The sequence below is a fragment of the Acinonyx jubatus genome, chromosome F2 (assembly GCF_027475565.1).
Source record: "Acinonyx jubatus isolate Ajub_Pintada_27869175 chromosome F2, VMU_Ajub_asm_v1.0, whole genome shotgun sequence".
NCBI lineage: Eukaryota > Metazoa > Chordata > Mammalia > Carnivora > Felidae > Acinonyx > Acinonyx jubatus.
In genome coordinates, this window is record NC_069394.1 from 70,349,983 (window position 1) to 70,371,471 (window position 21,489).

Here is a 21,489-nt window from a genome sequence, read left to right on the forward strand (position 1 = left end):
AACTTCACTCACCGTGTTTGAACACTCCAATTAGGAGGGACTTATCTGCTTCCTTATCCCACCAATCTGTGGGGACTTCCGCATGGAAGGGTTCAGGGATCCACACATCAGCCTCACTATAAAGACAACCGTTCACATAATGTTCGCAACACACGTAAGATTAAAAACGGATCCCGGGCAACCACAAACACGGTACACGGGCTCACACACCCCCTTCCCACAACAAGCATCTGGTCGTGGGGGGGGGGGGGGGCGGCGCGCGGAGGGGGGGAGCGGGCAAAGGTTAAAAGAAAGGGTGTCGGCCAGTTGCTTTCTGCCGTAGCCAGAAATGAACTTCATCGCACGGGGCCCCGTTTTGAAGGTCACCTCAGAACGCCAGCCATGCAGTGCACACCTTTTTATATGACACGCGCACATCCACACACGCTCTCCCCGACGACCGTCGCGCGCCCCCGCCCCGTGCTCCCAGGCGCAAAAAAGGAGATGCGGCCCCGAGGGTCTCTGGAGGTGCCGAAACCCAACCCGACCGGCGGTGTTTCCCGACCTCCCGGATTATGACGCGGAGGCACAGAGCGGCGTGCGTTTGCACTAACCTTGAGTCAGCACCCTCTAAAATCTTATCTGCCTGGTCTCCTATAACTTCTTGTCTTAGGTAGTACAGCATGCGGACACGCAGCAGGACCCTGGAGAGGAAGACAGAGGGGGGAAAAAGTTCTTCACTTCAGGACTGTTTGCCAACAGTGGCTTTTTGGCAGCTGCTGCTGTTCATCCATCATCCTGCCAAGGCTGATTAGCCATGCTGTATGGTAGGCTTGAAGCGTGACAGATGGTGGCACATAATCACCTCTGTGTGGTGCTTTCTGCTGGCTTCCAACAGGCCTGCCTGGCAACCGCTCGCGCTGCACAGAGAGGGACCGGGCTCAGCCCAGCCCAGGCGCACTTCATTCCGTTCTACCTAGTGCAGCTTGTGAAGTTTAGACACGTACCCTACCACTGCCTCTGAAGTATTGAAGCAAGTTTGTAAACAACTGAGCAGATGGCTTTCAGTAACTGTTCTGCTTCATTATCTCATAAAATTTCCTCAGCTGCTGCCTTAATACCATTTTTGGAAGCACATCAGAAGTTGTAGGAATAAACGAGATATAAAATCTGGTTTTACTACCTTACAATAAACCCTCAATATGGAATGTCAGGTTTTTCAGATTATACAACTTTGCTTCCGAGAAAGGAAGATGGTGATGGGGGTGTGGGAGGGGGTGGGTCCTCACTCTTCTCCCTGAAGGAATATTAAGCATTATTTATTCTTTCTAGTTTACGTTACCTGGAAGCCTAGGCTGTGGCTTAAAAAATAATGGCACAAAGGAGGTTAAAATGCGTCCGGTTCCTTGAAGTTCTTAGTCATTTCCAAAGAGTAAGTTTCTGAAAAGGCTTGGAATTCTAGGTACCAGAGTTTCAATCGCGTCTGGATTTCTTCGGTGGCATAAACTTAATTCTTTCGGTAAAGCCCCCCTGGCAAATCCCGGAGGCCCACGTCTACTCGGAATCCAGCATCTCCTGCTGGACATCCCCTGACCCGCATTCAAGACTGGTATTTGACGAGTGCCTAAGTGCTGTCCCCTAGCTGGCTGATCCCATCACTCACTCACAGAGCTTGTTACTGCCCACGTGTCACGTCTGCAGATACTAGCTCATCTGATCTTCACGATAATCCTACGGTGAAGCGGGGCACGTTACAAGTTCCATTTCACAGACGTGAAAACTGAGAGTCACAGAAGACCGGTGACATATCCAAGGTCACAGGGTCACCTTGAGCACGGACCACTTGGGAGTAGGCCTCCTGACTCCAGCACTGCACACTGTCTCTCAGGACGTGGCAAGTGTCCTTGAAAATATCAAAATGACAAATACGGGCAGTTTCACCAAAACAGACTACTCCCGCACACACGCCCAGGTACCCCGTGATACGCCTTCCTCTCCACCAGGTGTCTGCTTCTGAGCACCGGGGACTCTAGATAGACAGAGTGTGAGGCTGTAAATACCTGAGTACGCCCCAGGGTAAAATTTTAATTTTTTCGAGAGTTTTCTTTCGATAGGATTAAAAACTGGCTGTGCCACACTGAACTGGCAAAAGGAAACTAACAGTATGGCACTCCATGGCTGGCACCTCACTTCTTCTCTCGTTAGAGCCCTTACGGGCCAGGACCTGCTTAGAGAGGATGCTCAGGAAAGGCAGTTACACAGGAAGCACTCTCCACCCTTGGCCGGATTCTGTTTTTCACCAAAACTCAGCACAGTGGCCATGAGCGGAATGGATTCGCTCCCTTTTCTTATTTTTAAAATGTTTGTTTCTGGGAGGAAGGAGAGCACAAGCCGGAGCGGGGGAGGGGCAGAAAGGGGGAGGGAGGAGGACAGAGCTTCCAAAGCAGGCTCTGCACTGACAGAAGAGAGCCCGGAGCCAGGCTCGAACCCACACACCGTGAGATCGTGACCGGAGCCGAAGTCGGACACCTAACTGACTGAGCCACCCAGGCTCCCCGGTTTCTCTCCCTTTTGATAGAAGACAAAATTTCTTCTTTGGGAGGAATTTTAGTTACGTGGAGGCTTTCAAGAGCTAACTGTGAGTGTCACCTTTCTTCTAGAGGAAAAATTCGAACCAGTGCAGCTGGCAAGCTCAGTGCCCCTGTGGAACACAAGGTGGGCACCAGCAGGACGGTGGTAGGTACCACACGGGAGACGGGCTCTGACCCTAAGGAGTCTGCCCTTGGGAAATCCGACAGACCAGCCTACTAATGAGTCTCCCCAGACTTCATTCACATTTGACTGGCTGTCCCACTAGCGACCGTTTTCTGGACCTGCCCCCAGTCCAAGCCCATATATGGCAACGAACTCTCCTGCCCCTTCATCTCCTTTAACCCGAGACAGTTCCTCTGTCTTTGTCTCTTGAAACTTTTGAAGAGAACTGACTGGCTCTTTTCTAGGAGGCCCCTCAATCTGCGTTTCTTATTCTCTTACCACTCACGAACCTCTCCCCACTTTAGGCCCTGAGAAGTCTCGAGGCAAGATCTATCAGGGAGAAAAAGGGACTCCTTGCGTGTTCCAGAGAGCGGACGGCAAGCCTTGCCGGTCTTCTCCTGCGACCACGGGCAAAGAGCACCCTAGCTACGTCTCACATGCTAATCAGGGAGGGGACTCCACAAGAGTCTGCCACTGATCTCAGAACGGGAAATTGAAAACTACTGCCCCTGTCACTCTAGGACCCGGGCACAGGAGCCACTGTTCCCACACTGAATCACTTCACTTCCGGTTTGTGTGCCTCCAGAACTCAGAGGGCTATTGACCCAAAGCTGACATAAACCACAGGAAACAGAAGTTTTCTAATAGCTGTAAGTGGGGCAGCATTTTAGGGAGAGCTATAATGCCACAGCAGTAACAAGAAAACCGTTTCCGAGGCACCAAAATGGTCTGAGGTAATGGTTTTAAAGACTCAAAAAGGAAAAAATTTGTCAGTCAGAATCTAGTGATAGCGATCAAAGGTAGTCCCCAAAGGCACTACCATATTTAAGAAGGGACAAGAACCACCATCACTGCAAGGCTGGAGCAGCAGGGGCTCCCCGGGAATTATGTCACATGAGGCTCGGGTGACCTCATGGAGAAGGCAGGCATCCGAGGGTGTGGGGGTCACTGACAGCAAGGGCACTGCCCTCATCTGTTCTGGACTTCCAATCTGGCTCTGCCCCCCTAACTAGCTGAGGCCCTAAGTACCAGAGTCTCCATCTCTTTGTCAGGTAAATGGGGAGGAAAGAAAAAGGAAGGAAGGAAGGAAGGAAGGAAGGAAGGAAGGAAGGAAGGAAGGAAGGAAGGAAAGAAGGAAGAAAGAAAGGAAGGAAGGAAGGAGGAAGGAAGGGGGGAAGGAAGGAAGGAAAGAGAGAAAAAGAAAGAAAGAAAGGAGGAAGGAAAGAGAAAGAAAGAAAGAAAGAAAGAAAGAAAGAAAGAAAGAAAGAAAGAAAAGGAAAGAAAGAAAGGAGGAAGGGAGGAAAGAGAAAGAAAAAAAGAAAGAGAGAGAGAGAAAGAAAAAGAAAGAAAACCAAACAAACAGCACTACTTGTCTCAGACAAGTCAAACGGATAATCCACGTGAAGCACCCACGGGAAGCTGTGCTCAGACTTCTGTGGCTACTTTGGAAGAGAGATACACATTTCTTTATATCCTGCTTCATCCAGGTGAGATCCTGTTGCAGAGCTCTGCGCGACTAACAGAAGTGAGTCCTAAGGAGGGCTGAGGGACTTGCCCAAGGCCACACGAAGCTACAAGTGGCAGAGCTGTTGGGTGCTGGCCCTACGACCGGTTCTCGAAACGGCAGGCTCAGGGCACGGGACGAACCGCGCACGCGCTGATGCTAGTCTAATGTGTGTATCGTTAACAGAGCTCCAAGCAATGACATAAATTCAGATTCAATATTCTTCAATGACATACAATCAGTTTCTGGAAGGAAAGATAAGGAATATGATTCTAAGCTTACAGGTAAGAGAAAAGGACCCACTGACTGAGGTGCTCTTAAGCAAAAGATTCCAGGTAAACTCCCCAGTCCCTCTGCTGAAAGCAGCCGGTGGAAGGTGGGGTCATATAAAGCTGACATTAGCTCTCTAACAGGCCTTGGTTAAAACTTAGTTATCTGCAACGTTCTCAGCAGCATGACTCACAGTCGCGGAGAGGAGCCCATCACCCCAAGTGCCCACTGACAGATGAATGGATAAACAAAATGCGGTGTACGTGTCTAATGGAGTATCATTCAGCCATAAAAAGGAATGAAATTCTGTGGATGAACCCTGAAAATGTTATGCTAGGTGAAAAAAGGCCAGACACTGACAGACAAATACCGTCTGATTCCACTTATGAGGTACCTAGAATGGGCAAATTCACAGAGACAGAAAGGAGAATGGTATCTGCCAGGGGCTTGGGGCAGGGAGGGAAGCGAGCAAGCTACCGTTTAGCAGGTGCAGAGTTCACACTGGCATCAACAACAAGCTCTGCGGTATAGACAGTGCCGATGGGTACGTGGCATTCTGAAAGTAATTAATGCCACTGAGTTGTGCTCACAAATGGCTAAACGGGAAGATTGTGTTGTGCACCGACGACAACACAAAAACCAAATCAGGCATCTGAAGCTATGATATGATTGGCGTGTGACTTGGCACCATGTTTCAAGGAAAACAGTAAAGGGGCGCCGGGGTGTGGCTCGGTCGGTCAGGCATCCAACTTCGGCTCAGGTCATGATCTCACGGTTCACGGGTTTGAGCCCCACGTCGAGCTCTGCGCTGACGGGGTGGGGCCCAGTTGGGACTCTCTCGGCCCCTCCCTCTGTCGCTCGCATGCGCTCTCTTTCTCACTCTCAAAAACATACGTTAGAAACAAGGACACGTACTAAAGTTGTAGCCACACAGTATTACAGCTCAGCAGTCAATGTCACACACCCTTTGGCCACGTACTTATTGCAGTGGTGCTTCAGGTGTTTCTTGTAGCTGTCCTCCTGGAACAAGGCATCCGGGTTGCAACCCGCCAGCCAGTCGGCATCCTGCACCACCGGATGGGTGCTCTGGGCTTTCACCTTCTTTCCTTTCCTTCCCCTGGGCACCGGGGCCGATAAACCTAGAGTTGTAACAATAACAATAATAATAAATAATAGCAACAACAGCAACAAAAGTTTTGTACAACCCCAATTACAGTGTCAGACTCGGACATTTCCCCACATGTGTGGCAGGGAGATATGGGGTCTAGGTTGTGTCACAAGGGTCCTGGGTGGCTCTCCGGGACCCTGCGGTGCAAACGACATGAAGTGGACCTACCAGAATGGTTGACCAAGGCTCGCGTCTGGCCGTCCGCCGTGGGCGTGATCAAATCCCAGATGAAGCTTTTGATATTCTCATCCCCCTTGTAATGATTGAGGCAGTACACGAGGATGGCCCTGCAGATGGTTTCCACGTCTTGCTCAGTGAGCTGACGCTTGTAGCGCCCATGCGAAAGGATATCTGTCCACCGTCCCCAGCTGCAAAGCAGATATTCAGCATGTAGACGGTGCCTTTCAGTTTAGATCTGGGGCTTTACTTTCACAGGCAAGCAGCAGCGTTAGGGAGGCCTTGGCCGCCCTGGCAGGCCCTGCCATTTGCCCCGGCCTGGGCCTCTCTGGCTTCTATGTACTCAGTTCCTCAAACTGCAGGGCTAATCCTCACCTTCAGGCCTTGGGACACGCTGCTCTCTCTGCATGGAACTCTCTTCTCCCCGCCCAGCACCGGACTCTCTCTCTTACCCGGGCTAATCCGCGACGTCCACCCATTAAGTCACGCCGCTGTCTGTGGGACCTCCTCTTACATTCCCCCTAGCCTCAGGAGCGGGAGACAATACTCGAGCTGCCAATTCAAGGACAGACCCGCGGCTGACTCTCCCTTTGCGCCATCTTCCCTGCCATAGTACCCTCACTGTTGATTGCCACTTCTGCTTGTTCACCTTCCCTGAGGCAGGGCCCTGACTGTCCTACTCATAGGTGCATCCCTGGTGTCTGAGTATCCTACCCAGTGCCCCGCCTCCAGGAGGTGTCTACTACATAGTGATGCCTAGAGGAGGAGGGCAGCCCTTTCCTCAAAGACACCGCACTCGAAGCATACTTCTTAGCTTTAGGAGTCCTTGATATATCCCATTTCTAAAGCTATCGGCAAAACTCTCAGCTACTAACTTTGATGGTTAGGTTGAAACATACAAGCAGGTGCAAGTAGCAAAGGGCTCAGGGATCTGTCCTGCTGAGACACAGAATGGGCTTCAGCTGAACTTCATTTATTCCACAAGAAATCACTGATTTGGCACTCATTTTGTGTCTGCTAGCATCGCACTCTTCCCCGAGGACACAGAGAAAAGAGTCTCGGGCTTCGTGGAGCTCTAACTGGGGCTCTCTCAGGAGAGGGCTGCTACTCAAAGTCATAAGACAACATGACGGGTGTGATAGAACGTGCAGACCAGACTCTCTGGTGCAGGGCGCCAAGGTGATGCCTGTGCTGATGTCGACGACAGGAGCTGTTGGGCAGAGCAAGTCTGTGTACTGGGTGTGTGTGTGTGTGTGTGTGTGCGCGTGCTCACACTCTAGGCAGTGGAAAGAACTTCCAGAAAGACAGAGATGAGACAGAGCATGGCACACTGAAAGAGATGAGGCGGTCTATCCCAACAGAAGCCTGAGCTACCCACAGAAAGGACCAACAAGACACATAAGGGCCAGATAAGAGCCCTGTAGGCCAGATTAATAGAGAGTTTGTGTTTATTCTGAAATTAATGATAACCCACTGGAAGAACTAATCAAAAGCAGGATATCACCAGACCTATAGAAAAATTATTTTGGTGGCAGTTTTTTTTTTGACTGGAACTTGTCTGCAGTCCCACAGTGTGCTAAAGAACTCTTTGGAGATTCAGGTATCTACCTTACCATCATTCAAAGCACTGGGTGGCGTTTCACACAGATTCAGAAATGAATTAGATGTGGCTCCTGCCTTTCAGAGACATGTTGTCCAGCAGGACAAACACGACACATTTGGAGTTGAAATAACCACCCCTGGATGTTTGAGATGAGCTGCAAGACCTTCAGAACCAAGACGACTGCCTTTGACAGGTTTTTGTAACAGAAAAGAAGTACTGAAAGACTACTATAGTCACAAACTGCATGTGAAGCTAAAACAGGAAACGCATCTGTGGTCTTGAGACTTCATTCTACGTTATTAGTCACCGACAGGTAAGTCTGGATCTGACATCGTTCCTTAAGGGCCAAAGCTGTGCTCCTTCCCATCCACGAGGATCCGAACAACCGTGAGCATCTTTACCAAACAACCCTGGGCCCCGTCAAAGTTGTTGCAAAGTCATTTGCTTGGCTGCACTATGGGGAGTCACAGAAATCCAGACACAAAAAATACCTTCCCTACGCTGGTCAGAATTTGACATTTAGAATAAAATTCTGTGTTTCACATGAGTCTGACTCACCCATAGACGAGCAGATTCTTCTCAACTCTAAAGCACTCACTCCTCGCGTAGCCCTGGGACCTGTCCTGGGGCCGCCGCGGCTTCGTGCAAGGCTTCTCTTCGGAATCACTTTCCAAGTCTGAAAACTCCATCAGCTCGTCTTCTTTCACTGCACTGTACAGCCTGGTTTGCTTCCTCACTCTTGGAGTGTCAATAACCAGGTTGTTCTAAAAAAGACAGCAGATAACTTTAAAACTTCTAAAAAAGCACCCCTTGGGTTGTAGTAGATAGGGTTTGAGCAGGACCTCTCACTCACCCTCCCGTTTAAGGCATCAATATCCAATTCAGCCTTCTTAGCCCACTTTTGCCAGAAATTTGGATCATCCAAGGAAATGTCTGTCCTGTTTCCAGATGCAACAAAACTGGCCTAAAGGGGGAAAAATATGCACGACTTTCAGATGCTTTTCTCAGAGGCAAAATGCAAAGCAGTTTTCATTTACTCGGTCAGCCAAACACGTATGCGTTCTTGCACTGTGTGCTACATGCTGCAGTCTGAGGGCGAGGATGAGAGACCGTCCCTCAGGCAGCTCTCTGTCCAGGGGTTTCAACAGGTCAGGAAGCAAAAGGTGACAGTACAGTGTGATCAGCGGCAGGTAACAAAGGTACGTGCAGGTGCAACTGATATACAAAGGGGGGCCCTAGCCAGGTTCGTGAGGGGGTGGAGGTGCAGGGCGGGCACTGCTGGGACAGAGAACTGGCTCCCCAGAATATAATGCCTGGACCAGGCTGTTAAAAGCTCACAGACCAGGAAAAGCATGTGGAACCGTTCACGACAGAGCATGTGCAAAGGCTCAGAGGAGAAGCAAGGCAGTTGTGTCATGTGGCTGGTGATAAAGGTAGTCAGGGGAGAGCAGCAAAAGGTCAAGCTGGTGAAGCGCGCAGAAACCAGGCCATGCGGGGCCTTGCATGTCCCGTTAACGGGGTTCTGAGGTAGCAGGGAACTCTCTCAAAATGGAAATAACCTCAAGATGGACACAATCGTATCCAAAGCCACCTGTCAGAGAGATCCTACCGATGTCCTGGGGCACGGGAGGGTAGAACAGGCTACTAAAGTAATTTACACAGGGAACGGCGAAGACTGAAAATGGCTCCGGCAGAAGTGGACAAAAGGAGACAGGCTAGAAATGCGTTCTTTAAAAGGTAAAATGAAAGGAGTTAGAATCTGGGTGGATGTGAAGCATGGAGGAGAAAGAGGAGGAGGAGGAGGTCAAGAAAACCCTCAGCAGCCAAGTCTAGCCTCTGAACGGCATCACTCAGGCAAACAAGCAGGCTGTGAATGTGGGCATGTCCACAGGGTGGAGGGACGGGAATGAGGTTCTGCACATACTGAACCTGAGGTGCCTGTGAGGACACAGAACAGAGCCTGAGAAGAAACTGGAAGACGTGAGAGAGAAGGTGCTGGGTCACAGAGCCCAGAGGAGGGAGCCTTTCAAGGCTGGCGTGGCCGGGGTGACTAGATGTCCGAGCACAAGGAAGGAGACGGACCCTGATCTCACACCACACACCAAGATTCACACACAAGGGACCAAGACCAAAATGTCAGAGTAAAAACCGTAAAGGAGTAAATGTGTGTGACCTTAGGTTAGACAACACATCAAAAGCACGAATAATGAAAGAAAAAGATGGGTAAACTGGACTTGAATGAAATTAAAGACCATTAAGAAAAGACTAGGAGAAAATACTTGCAACCTGTGTTACCTAATGAGAAACTTTTATCGACAATATATAAAGAATTCTTAATATTCAACAATAAAAGACAAGTAACTCTAAAGATTTGAATAGACATTTCCCCCCAAATGATACATATATGGCTAACAAGCACATAAAAAGATGCTCAATAGCATCAATGAATGCAGATCAAACCAGAGTTGGGTATCACCTCACACTCACTAATATGGCTAGAATCAAGAAGTCAGAAAATACAAAGTGCCAGTAAGGACATGGAGACATTAGAACCCGAAAACACGGGTGGCGTGAAGGGAGAACGGGGCAGTCACTTTAGAAAACAGTCTGGCAGCTCCTCAAAGGGTTAAACACAGAGTTAACACATGACCCCGCAATTCTATTTATGGGATCCACAGAAGAGAAATGAGAAGATGTGTCTGCACAAAAACCTGTTCATAAATGTTTGTAACAACGTTATCCATAATAACCCAAAGGTGGAGACAACCCACATTTCGTTTTCAACCAGTGAATGCGTAAACAATCCCAATGTCCATTATCAACTGCTAAAAGAGGTGCATCTATGTAAGAGAACACCATTCAGCAAAAAAAGGGAAGGAATTACTGATACATGTTACAACACGGATGAATCTCAAAAAACCATGCTGAGTGAAGGAAGCCAGACACAAAAGACCACATGTTGTATGATTCCATTTTATGAAATGTCCGGAGCAGGCAAATCTATAGAGGCAGCAGATTAGTGGTTGCCAAGGACTTGGCAGGGGAGGGGAGGGGAGGGGAGGGGAAGGAGGAGGAAGAGGAGGAAGGGAGGGAGGAGACGCTGACTGCTAATGGGCATGGGGTTCTGGGGAGATGGAAATGTTCTAAACTTAGATGTGGTGATAGCTGCACAAGTCTGCAAATATGGTAAAGGCACTGGATTGTACACTCAAAAATCGGTGAATTTTATGGTAAGTAAATTACATTTCAAGAAAGCTGTTAAAAATAAAGGTGTAAAGTGGGCCCGGGTGTGGATGGGTGGAGCGACGTGCAGCGGGGGCCCTCAGAAGGCGCTCTCAGTCAAGCGGTGGTGACCTTCACCAGAGCTGGTCTGATGGCGGGGGGAGGGGTGCAAGCTGGAGGTCGAAAAATAAGCAGAAAGGGAGACCGTGGGGACAGCTGGTACAAATAACACTCGTGTGGATTTTAGCTGTGAAAGAAGGGTTATGGAGTTGTAGCTGGAGGGCAAAGCAGATGAGAGGCTTTTTAAAGATAGGAGTGGCTTGACTGTTGTTACAGGCTATGTCAGGAATCAGGATCTCAGGAAGTATGATGTCAGAGCTCAAGAAGTAGAGAGCATGGGGTCAAGGACGCAGGTAAAGGATTAGGCTGGGAGTGGGGGAGCTGACAGGAGGCCAAGGTGAGGATGACAACCAGTGCCACATACAGAGAAGGGGACCCAAAACACACACAAAGAAGCTTCTATGCATCAGGGGTTCCACGGGGAGTTAATAATTAATTCTTAACTCTCAACTACAAAGCAAATGGTACATGTGCACCTGGTGAGCACTTTATAAGGTCCTGCTTTATGTGAGCTCTGTTACACTTCTATAGAAAACCTGTCTCTTCAGGTCAGTTCGCACCTTAGCAAACGTGGAACCTTTGCCTTCAGACTCAATGGTGATAGTGTGGGTTCGCCGCAGGAGAATCTGGTCAATATCTTCTTCGCAGAACTTAGACCCTTCATCTTCCTCATCCATGAGTGCACCGTAGGCCCCCTTTCGCAGAAGATCCTCTATTTCTTTCTTGGAAAGTTGTTGGACCTGTTTTAGAGAGAGATTTAAAATAATTTAGAATTGAAATGTTTTAGACCACACAAATGCTTCGTTGTACTCAAGGAGGATAAACCTGACTTAGAAAATGTGAGGGCGCCTGGGTGGCTCAGGCAGTTAAGTATCTGATATCGGCTCAGGTCATGGTCTCACAGTTTGAGAGTTTGAGCCCTGCATCAGGCTCTCTGCTGTCAGCACAGAGCCCGCTTTGGATCCTCTGCTCCCCACCTCTCTCTGTCCCTCCCAGGCTCATCCTCTCCTTCTCTCTCTCTCTCTCTCTCTCTCTCTCTCTCTGGAAGGAAGGAAAGGGAAGGGGAGGGGAGGAGAGGGGAGCAGAGGGGAGGGAAGGGAAAGAAGAAAATATGACAAATTAGGCTGAAAATATTGAGGCTGAAAAACAATCTGATGCTGGATAATTTCTTACTATTAGTTACATAAAGCAAGGAGCCAGAAGAAAGGAAAGTTCTGGGCAGGTGTGGATTACCCCGTTGGTAGCGTTTTCTCTCCCACTCATGGACTGCAGCACAGCTTTGTCCAGGCCGAGCTTCAGACTAGCCTTGTCAAACATTTCCCTTTCGTAAGAGTTTCTTGTGATCAGCCTGTAGATTTTCACAGATTTGCTCTGTCCTATTCTATGACATCTAGCCTGAGCCTGGAAGAGAAAGGAAATGAATGGCCACCACGGAAAGAAAAGACTCAAGTCTCAGCTACAAGAGCACCTGTTCCAATAAGCAGAGGCGCAGTACAGAAGGTTAACGTCCTAAGAAATTCCTTTTACATTATTAGTAAATTGATTACTCTTGGTTTATTGGCCCGATCATGGAACACTGCTTTAGGGACTACATGGCTTTAATGTATTAGTTTCACTGGGGCTTCTCCATCACAGAATGACTTTGGAAAAAAAAAAAAAAAAAAAAAAAAAGAACGAAAGAATGAAAAGAAAAGAGAGAAAGGGCCTCAGGACGATATTCTTGAGTGTTTACCTGGAGATCATTTTGGGGATTCCAGTCGGAATCGAAGATGATGCAGGTATCAGCAGCAGTAAGATTAATGCCTAAGCCTCCTGCCCGTGTACACAGGAGGAAAACAAACCTATCAGAATCGGGTTTGGAGAATCTGTCGATAGCTGCCTGGCGGAGGTTGCCTCTCACTCTGCCGTCGATCCTCTCGTATGGGTACCTGGAAAACGTCGGGATTAACAAGGAGGCCTGATACTCGGCGACAGGACGCTTGTTTCTTTTTGTAAACGAAGTATTACAATATGGGGTATGTAGTACCCAAATGACATCATTTATCAGAAATAACTGCAGAGCAAACAGCTTTTAGGGTAGTTTGGCATATAATCGGTTGAATGCTCAAAAATTAAATTTTATTTTACTTCTTCTCTAGTAAAATAACTTAAGTCTAAAAATAGCTGACACCTCTGGGGCGCCTGGGTGGCTCAGTCGGTTGAGCGTCTGACTTCGGCCCAGGTCATGACCTCACGGTACGTGAGTTCGAGCCCTGCCGTGGGCTCCGTGCTGACAGCTCAGAGCCTGGAGCCTGCTTCAGATTCTGGGTCTCCCTCTCTCTCTCTCTCTCTCTCTCTCTGTCCCTACCCCTGCTCGTGCTCTGTCTCTTTCTCTCTCAAAAATAAATAAACGTTAAAAAAAATAAAAATTAAAAAAAAGATAGCTGACTAAAATAACAAACAATTTCAATCTTAGGTAAGACCGATTCTCCTCTAGTCAAATGAAAGAAATGGGAAACAAAACCGCCACGGAAAGTATGCGGAGTCCTACTCTGGTCACTGACAGTTTTTAGAAAGAGAGGGGACGCATTCTCCCCACTCCGTCCCCTTTATCACGAATGTCACTTGGAGGTGAAGTGCTTGGAGCCCTGGGAAAGGTCATTTTTTATTTCCTTTTTATTCTCGTGGTGCGGTGGCCTCACCGTCTTTGAATGAGGTAGTCTTCCAGTATGTCCAAGCAGCGCACCATCTGGGAAAAGATAAGCACCCTGTGGCCACCAGCCTTCAGTTTTGGCAGTAGTTTGTCAATCAGCACTAGCTTGCCAGCAGCCTGGATCATCGCCTGGAGCTGAAAATCTGGAGAGTCTGCATTGTGTGTTTCTTTAAACTCTTCCAAAATTTTCTCTTCAGCACCTGCAGAGATTGGACAGCATAACGTGAATACCGTAAAAGGTTTTTATTACTAAAAACAATGAACTTGCTTTCAAAACCCACTGCTAACTGTAGGAACCAAAATGCCACACTCATGTTTATGAATATGAATCTATCCACTTACTAAGAGTCAGGTCTGCACAAAACCATGAAAGTATAAAAGGGATCAAAGTTTTAAGCACAACACATTTAAACATTTGGGGGGGGGGGCGGGTAAAAACCACATTTTCCAACAAACAAATGTTTGCTGTCTGTAGAAACTGAATTTCAACAACAGACTGTCAAGCCAGAAGTGGCAGAAACAAGCCACGGGCCAGATACCTACAGAAAATTTGGAACCTAAATTGCTAAAGAAATGAAGAATTGTTTACTAGCTGAATATAAACACAAACAACAAAATCTGTTCTGAAGCTGAGAAACAAGGGAACAGAGGTCTAACAATTATGTTGTCAGGGCAGCGGTTTTTGTAGATAACTGCGTGTTAATACAGCCAAGAGGAGGGCACCGAAAGGGAATCCCTTTTTCAGGATAATTTTCAGAGACTTTTTAGGGGTTCTGAACGCGTATCTCCTATTGCAACCTCGAAATCTCCCTCTACGTTCACGTTCATCTGATAATTTCATGAGGTACAAAAACTCTATCTTGAATTACCCAAAGCTTTTCAAGCTTTTAGAAAACGGCGGCAGCAATCAACCCTGTGTTGCGAAAGGCTTCTACGCCTGGCCCTCTTTTTCTCATAGCCTCGTGCAGATTTCTGCTTGTACAAAGACCTGGGTGCATCAGAGAAGCCTCAAGAGGATGACACCGTCAGGAGAGAAGCGCTCACGGCTCCCCCACACCCAAACGCCAAACACACACAGGCTAAGCTTGCTTCGACTGCTTAGGTGGCTTAGCCAGAATTAGACGGCACCGGTCTGGCCTCCTCCCATCTCGGGGGGTTAATCAGGCCACGGCTGCTGCGCTCAGCACCTCTCCCTAAGGATGGGGGTGGGGTCACCCATTCTTTAGAAAACACAAACAAATCCACCTAATGGGATTGGTTCCCAGCCTTCAAGTGTGCCAGAAACTGTAAACTACCCTTCTTACCACTGGTTTTAAACATGTGAACTCACAATACGTCAGATGGGTACGCACAAAATCTCAAAAGGGGCTTGAAGGCCAGGTGGGGTAGACCCCACGGCTACTCGGACAGAACTTCTGCAAGCAGCAGCAGATGTGAGACGAGTGCCATCCCATTTCCATCTGAAGGGCACTTGTGCAGATCAAGTTATGGCACAGTCATATGCAGAAGTACAGCTTGGTAATTATTAATCAACAGAGAATCTTACTGAGAACTGATTAAAGGCACTTCATGCCTTTACCCAGGCACTAAGGCCCCTGCAAAGCACACTGACTTGCGAGGAAGGGGGCCTGGCCGGAAATGCCAGCGGGGTCGGAGTCACTGGTCTCTCACTCCCTTTTCCACGTGAGCAAGAGGCTAATACGCAAGACTTTTCTCTGAGTGGGGGAAAAAATGGGAAAGGTTTTGACTAGGAAAAGGTAAAAACAAAATGCTGTTGAAGAGCATTCGCAGGAATGTTCTTGAATAAAGCTGAATAATATTTTTCAAAACATGACACTTAGAAATCCAGGTTCTAGATTCAGGACAAGAAGGCCATCAGGAGACAGGGGAGATGGATTTAAGTGCATAAATTACATTAGGTCTTTTTAAAAAGTTTATTCCTGTGCCATACAGTATAAGCTCTTGACAATTCAGAACTAGATTTTACTCCTGATACTTGGGCAGTTATTTTTTTGTCCATATGAAAATTATACTTCGAACCAAAATATAGTACGTTACTTAGTTTAAAACAAGCTGATGGTTAACTCAATAGTTTTCAAAAATGAAATAATCACTTTAAGTATCAGACATTTGAGTAATTTTAGTAAAAAATTGAAAATATAAATACTTTAGGCAAATTAGCAGAGAAATTTTTTTCATTTTAAATTTGTTCAGAGAAAAGAAAAGTGACTTTCTTGCTTTTTCATTGCTACTACTAATTTCTCATGTTATAAAGAACAGTCAAACTTAAAATGCATTTGCTCTTACTTGACAAAAGCTACTGCCGAGTTAGTCAATCCGGCTCTTTGTTACCAATTCAGGTTCTTAAAGTGGCGGGCAGTTTTAGAAATATCAGCAAACATCTATCCTATGTGATTCCTCTAACGCCATGTTTATCACGGTCAGATTGAAGGAAGGAGGTCAGGGAAGGTGTTGGGGAGCAAACCAGTTTCTAACTTCTGAGGTCACAGGCAAATTTTCAAGTTTACCAATTAAAGATCTACCTTGATGTGAGATTCATAAATATCAATCCGAAAATTAATAGGTTATGATAAGCCAAAATACTTTGTGGACACTGCCCTAAATTAAAGCACTGTTCACGCTACATTTCAAAACGTGTGTTTGCATCAGAGAAACTTGAGACGAGTGTGGAAGTCTTTTCACTTAAACAGATGGTCACTGTGAAGGCAGTGACCGCTCTGTTATCTAGCTACAACAAGAAGTTATTATCTAGCCAACGGTGTCCAGCCACAAACAAGAAATTATTTTCTTTTGAAGACAACCAGAAACACAGTTACTATTTTCTATCCCAAATTCATTCCATTGTGCAAGCTTCAGCTTATCTTCTGTCCCCTATTCTCTCTACTCCTCCTAACCCCCAACAAGGTCAACAAATGACTCTTAAGTCACTCCTAACCATTAGGGGACGCTGACCAAGTTTTCAACATTACTTGTAGTCTCACATGGGGAACCTAAAACTGGACCTTCCATTCTATTGAAGCTGGGGCCAGGAACACTGACCGCATTTATGTTCCCCGGTTACCCGCTTATCTAAGCAAAAGCAACACCGACCAAGTGCTCACAGTGTGCCCCCAAACACTGTGCTGAGCACTTAAGATGCTCGCCCACACTGAAAATATTACTCACTTACCTAGTTTGGTTCTGCCGTCAGTTCTAATTCCTTTCCCTGTGCTTTGCTTACATGACCATGTGTTACCAACTTTGCCTTCAGCTTCCACAATTACAGAAATGTTGCACTTTCCGGGATCGAACTTTAGCTTGACAACCAATACAAATGTCAATTTAACCTCCACCACTGAAAACTTCCTTGAACCCGCTCAGTGAACACGTGTGAGTTAGCATCACATCAGTATACTTTCTACTCCGGATTGTGGATAAAAAGATGGGCGGTACCAGCCCCGGGGCAACCTTGGCGAAACCCAACATCCAGTCCACGGAAGTTATCTGGGCAGTTGTAACATCGAACGTGCCCGCGGGGTGTGCGCATACATTTCCTTTACGGTTTCTCGACATAAACGCGTATACACACACCTGCTTAACAGATACTTCATAACTTGTAGGGACAGAAAAAGCTGACCCCAAGGTGTGACCAATTAGAACAACTGCCGCAGACATAAGCCTCCGAAATCCTAAGAGACTCCTGGTGAACAATGAGTTGTTATATAAGATGATCCTGAAGAGCAATCAGCCAAGGAAGAGACCCAGCAGCTGTGTTTTTTTTTTTGGGGGGGGGACCCCTCCCTCGAAATGTTCAGTGCGTGTAATCAGCAAGTAAGCAGACAAGATAGACTTGATGGAACTGCGCGTGGGTATCTGACAACGATCGATGACATCAACCCTTTCGCACGCATTCTGCTGGCAGCATTTAAGCTCCTTTGTGAGTGCCTTCCTTTCCCCCCTTGGAGGCCACTAGCCTTCATTTGCTTTCTAGCAGCTATTAAATGCAAAAGTGTGTGTGTGTCACACGCACGCGTGCTTTACTCATACCATCAATCACCCTAAGCCTCAACACCATCTCCCCAACCCAGGAACAGGCTGGTTGACACTCACCATAATGGCCTTACAGGCTCTTAAACACACAGCATTAGTAGGTTGGCAGCATTAAACACAGAGTTGTCACACAGAATGCTCTCTTTCGCGGACAAAGCTAAAAGCGCAAAGCTTGGAAGGGAAGTTCATCGATGTCGTACCACAGCAAGGACCTCAGGTGATACCCCGAGACTGTCTTCCAGGCGTGGACCACTCTGTCACTGAATAACAAAAACTTGGGGATCTGAGGTGGCTGACAGGTGTGTAAGCCATGAAAGGGGGGAAAGATTGGAAACTCTTTAAATTAGCTGCCCTTGAACTCCATGGATCGTGGTAAAGATAAAACCAAGCTCTGTTCCCCTGGAAAAGGAACCTAATTGCATTGCTGGCCAGTTATAATTGCGCACAAACACCTCAGTTGAACTGGTCATCACTTTTCTTTAACCCGTATGAACTCCGGCCAGGTATGGCAGCAAGAGCCTCCTGGCAGGTCTTTCTGCCTGTAGGTCTTTCTCTGCTCCCTCCCATCTGTTTTATGTGGTGTTGCCAGGTCAGGCATCCTGAATCGCTCCTCAGCTCAAACACCAGCCATGGTTCTCCACTGTCTACGGACTAAAGCTAACATTCCATGAGCTCGCATTTAAGCCTCTCCACTGTGGGGGTCCCAGGATGTGTGTCTAAGGGTCACTGTCCCACGGCTACTTACATGGACTTTATACTTTGGGCAAGTTCCCCTTTGTTTTCCTGCCTCTTTGTCTTTTCTCAGATGTTATTACACCAGTCTAAGTGCCCTTCCTTTTTCTAACCCTGACTGGCAAACTCCTTCCCACCCCCACAGACTTGTCTCAGTGCCACCGCTTTCTCATCGCTCTGTAATCTCCATCCCTGACAAACCTGAAGGCTCCCATACCCTCCAGAGTGCCCCACACATCACAGGCATGCAATATGGACCCGCTGAATATTTCTGGAAGGCTACAAGACAGGTTTTTGCTCAAATCAGTTATAAGACACTCTCAATGTAGCTAGGAAAACAGGAAGGCTATAAAGTATTCATCAGTAACGGAAACAAACTGTTCTCAAAGTTTTAAAATGACCCCTCATGGTTGATGGGGGGTGGGAGGGAGGGGAGGGTGGGTGACGGGTATTGAGGAGGGCACCTTTTGGGATGAGCACTGGGTGTTGTATGGAAACCAACTTGACAATAAATTTCATATACTGAAAAAATAAAATAAAATAACCCCTCATTCTTAGGGAATAAGTCCTAAAAGCGTCTAGACTGAAACTTCTTCCTATCAAAGTCTCCAGACAGCTGCCAGCCGCCTTCTCCGCCAGCTCCTCCTCAACTTGTCTGATGCAAACGCACACACGGAACACGCGTGCGTTTGTGTGCACGCATGCGCACTCCCCCCGCCCACACACAGCCAGAAAGTCTCAATTGAGGCTAATCTCTCTTTAGCTGTTAGCACGTTTGATGCTTTTCAGCCAAGAACACTGACACCTCCTTCCAAGGGGTGAGACAGAGGCAGGGAAGGAGGAGGCAGGAGAGCTGAGGTCCTGTCACAAGCACCAGGGAGGGCAACGGTCCTCCGCCTTCAGCCACCACAGGAGGCGTCAAGAAGAACGGGAAGGCGGTGAAACCCGCGTTGAGATGACAGGATCCAGTCACGACTACAACCCACGAAGTCCTCTGGAGGGAGAAAAGGACTCCTGGAGGCTGGACAATCGTTTAAAACGCGCTTCCCAGCGCACAGGCTTACCGTTAATAAGGTATGGGTGATTGCAGCACTTCCGTAGCTCCATCATAGTGTTTAAAAGGTTAGGTACGTTAGCTTGACCACCACCTTTGGAGAGAAATGTGAAATTCTTCTCAAGGATGGCTCGGTAATATTTCTTCTGAATGTTCGTGAGCTCAACTTCAATAATGGTTTCTTCTTTGGGGGCCAAGTTCTTTTCTACATCCTCCTTGAGACGTCTCAACATCATTGGCTTTAGAATAGCCTGGAGTTTTTGCACCTGAAAAAGGACCTTAAGTAAATACTGGCATCGTGATTTGCTTGCATGTTAAAACACATTCTAACATGGAAAATCAGGACTATCTTATTCGTTTACCGTTCATTTTCATTTGTCAAAGCCCAGTAAGGGGATGAAGCCCTAATCTCTCAGCTTGCGTCACAGAAGCGCATGAAGGTTGAATGAGTCGGCGTTAAATGGCCTGTTTCAGCCAGGAGCCCGAGCAGCCAGAAGGCCTGACAAGCACACAGCAGAAAAGAACTCAGTGTATTCACTGAGCCTTCCCTTCTGTTTGTCTCAAGCCATAGGGATGATGAGGAAGAGGGAAGACACGATGTCATGGGAGTGCTGTGCTTTAGTTCCCTTCCTTTCTGGAAAGAGCTAACAGAATGAGCAAGCCAGGAGGTACCTGCTCCGTCCACCAACAAACGGGCAGAACATCTCTCTCTGGCTCTCGTTTCTGCTGACTGGCAATAGGACATACAGCTCACAGGACAGTTTTTATTTTAAGAAAAGCAAAACCAACATAAAGCAGACTTTACCCTGAACTGAACTAAGAGGCTTTAAACAGTAAGTTGTAGGGGGCAGGGGCCATAAAGACCAAGATTTCCAGTGTATCTCTATCTGTTTCAATTACAGTACAATAATGAATACCCACACAGCTCTTAGGATATATAAAATAACCAGCTGCTTTTCAAACACAATACCTCATTTATTTCTCACAGAAATCCTGTGGGGTAGTTTAAATGAAAATACAGAGAGTCAGAAAAGTAAGTTAACAAGTATGACTAGAATCCCGGAACTCCAGGGGGCGAATAACTACAAATTGCCATGGCTTCTGACACTGAGCTCACAAGTGTACATAGTGAAATCACCATCCTGAATAGCACCGCGGTCTCTGAAAATTACATGAGTAGGTAATAAGTAACCTCGCTGAACAATTCTCAACAGCCCGTCACCAGGGCAGACACACAAACAAGAACATGTCGACAATGAAGACTCGGAATGTCCAAGGACAGGAGGCGGAAGGCTCCCCTGACCAGGAGGCGAGAAAAAAACTGACACAATTTACATTTTTACATAGCTAAGTAGGAATGCTTTGCCACTTCTTGGGTTCGTCTTCAACGACGTGACTAAAGCACAAAGTAGACGTGGTAAGTACCTGTTCTTCTGTTTTCAGATCACCAAATTCTTGCATGAAGGTGGTTTCTGAAGGGAAACGACTCGGTTCCAAGAAATGAAGCAGGCTGAAGAGTTCCTCCACCGTGTTCTGTAGGGGGGTCCCCGTCAGCAGCACTTTGTGCTCCTGCGGGAACACAAGGAAAGCAACGGACTGAATCGCGACAGAAGCGGCGTCTTAAACCCAAAGCCTCTTTTTCCAGACATCCATTTGCCTACTTCTCATTCGTGCAGCTCGGCATCCACCACACGTGACGTGGAGGCGGTGGGCGCGAAGGCGGAGATACGAGGAACACTTGGACCCTGCTTCAGACACGTGGCGGGGGCCCTCTGGAACGCTGCAGACCCCATAAACATGTCTTGCCCCTTCATTTCTTCCAGGGGTTACCAGGTCGGCATTTTAGTGCCATGGCGGTGCAAGTGGCCTGAGTCCCCATGCTTTTTCCCCTCCCCAAGTTTTTTTCCTAAAATCCCTGGACTCAGAGAGAGCTCACATGCTTCTTTCTGTTCTCTACATCAACAGCATTCTCATCTCCCCATCTGCTTCCTGCATGACTCACTTTAGAGACAAAAGAAGTTCTTCTACAGGCAACAGCATATGAAAAACCATTTTGTTCTGCAAAAATTTCAAACTAGCAAAGAGGTCAGCTTGGTTTTAAATACCACAATCACTTTTTTTTTTTTTTTTAACAGATGCTATTTCTAACTTTGTTTCTTTGAAC

General features: G+C 47.3%; 1 protein-coding gene across 4 annotated transcripts in view; it reads right to left on the minus strand.

Moving 5' to 3' along the window:
- The window catches only part of CHD7 (chromodomain helicase DNA binding protein 7), a 189,358-nt gene that overhangs the window by 17,404 nt on the left and 150,465 nt on the right, over positions 1 to 21,489 (minus strand). For all 4 annotated transcript variants that reach the window (XM_053208384.1, XM_027042926.2, XM_027042928.2 and 1 more), the window contains 12 exons: positions 20,751 to 20,894; positions 19,336 to 19,591; positions 13,479 to 13,689; positions 12,530 to 12,725; positions 12,031 to 12,198; positions 11,358 to 11,537; positions 8,309 to 8,419; positions 8,014 to 8,219; positions 5,844 to 6,043; positions 5,487 to 5,646; positions 594 to 683; positions 13 to 116 (listed from right to left, as the gene is read on the minus strand). In XM_053208384.1, coding sequence (XP_053064359.1) covers positions 13 to 116; positions 594 to 683; positions 5,487 to 5,646; positions 5,844 to 6,043; positions 8,014 to 8,219; positions 8,309 to 8,419; positions 11,358 to 11,537; positions 12,031 to 12,198; positions 12,530 to 12,725; positions 13,479 to 13,689; positions 19,336 to 19,591; positions 20,751 to 20,894 — 2,026 coding nt within the window. The remainder of the gene's footprint in view (positions 1 to 12; positions 117 to 593; positions 684 to 5,486; positions 5,647 to 5,843; positions 6,044 to 8,013; positions 8,220 to 8,308; positions 8,420 to 11,357; positions 11,538 to 12,030; positions 12,199 to 12,529; positions 12,726 to 13,478; positions 13,690 to 19,335; positions 19,592 to 20,750; positions 20,895 to 21,489) is intronic.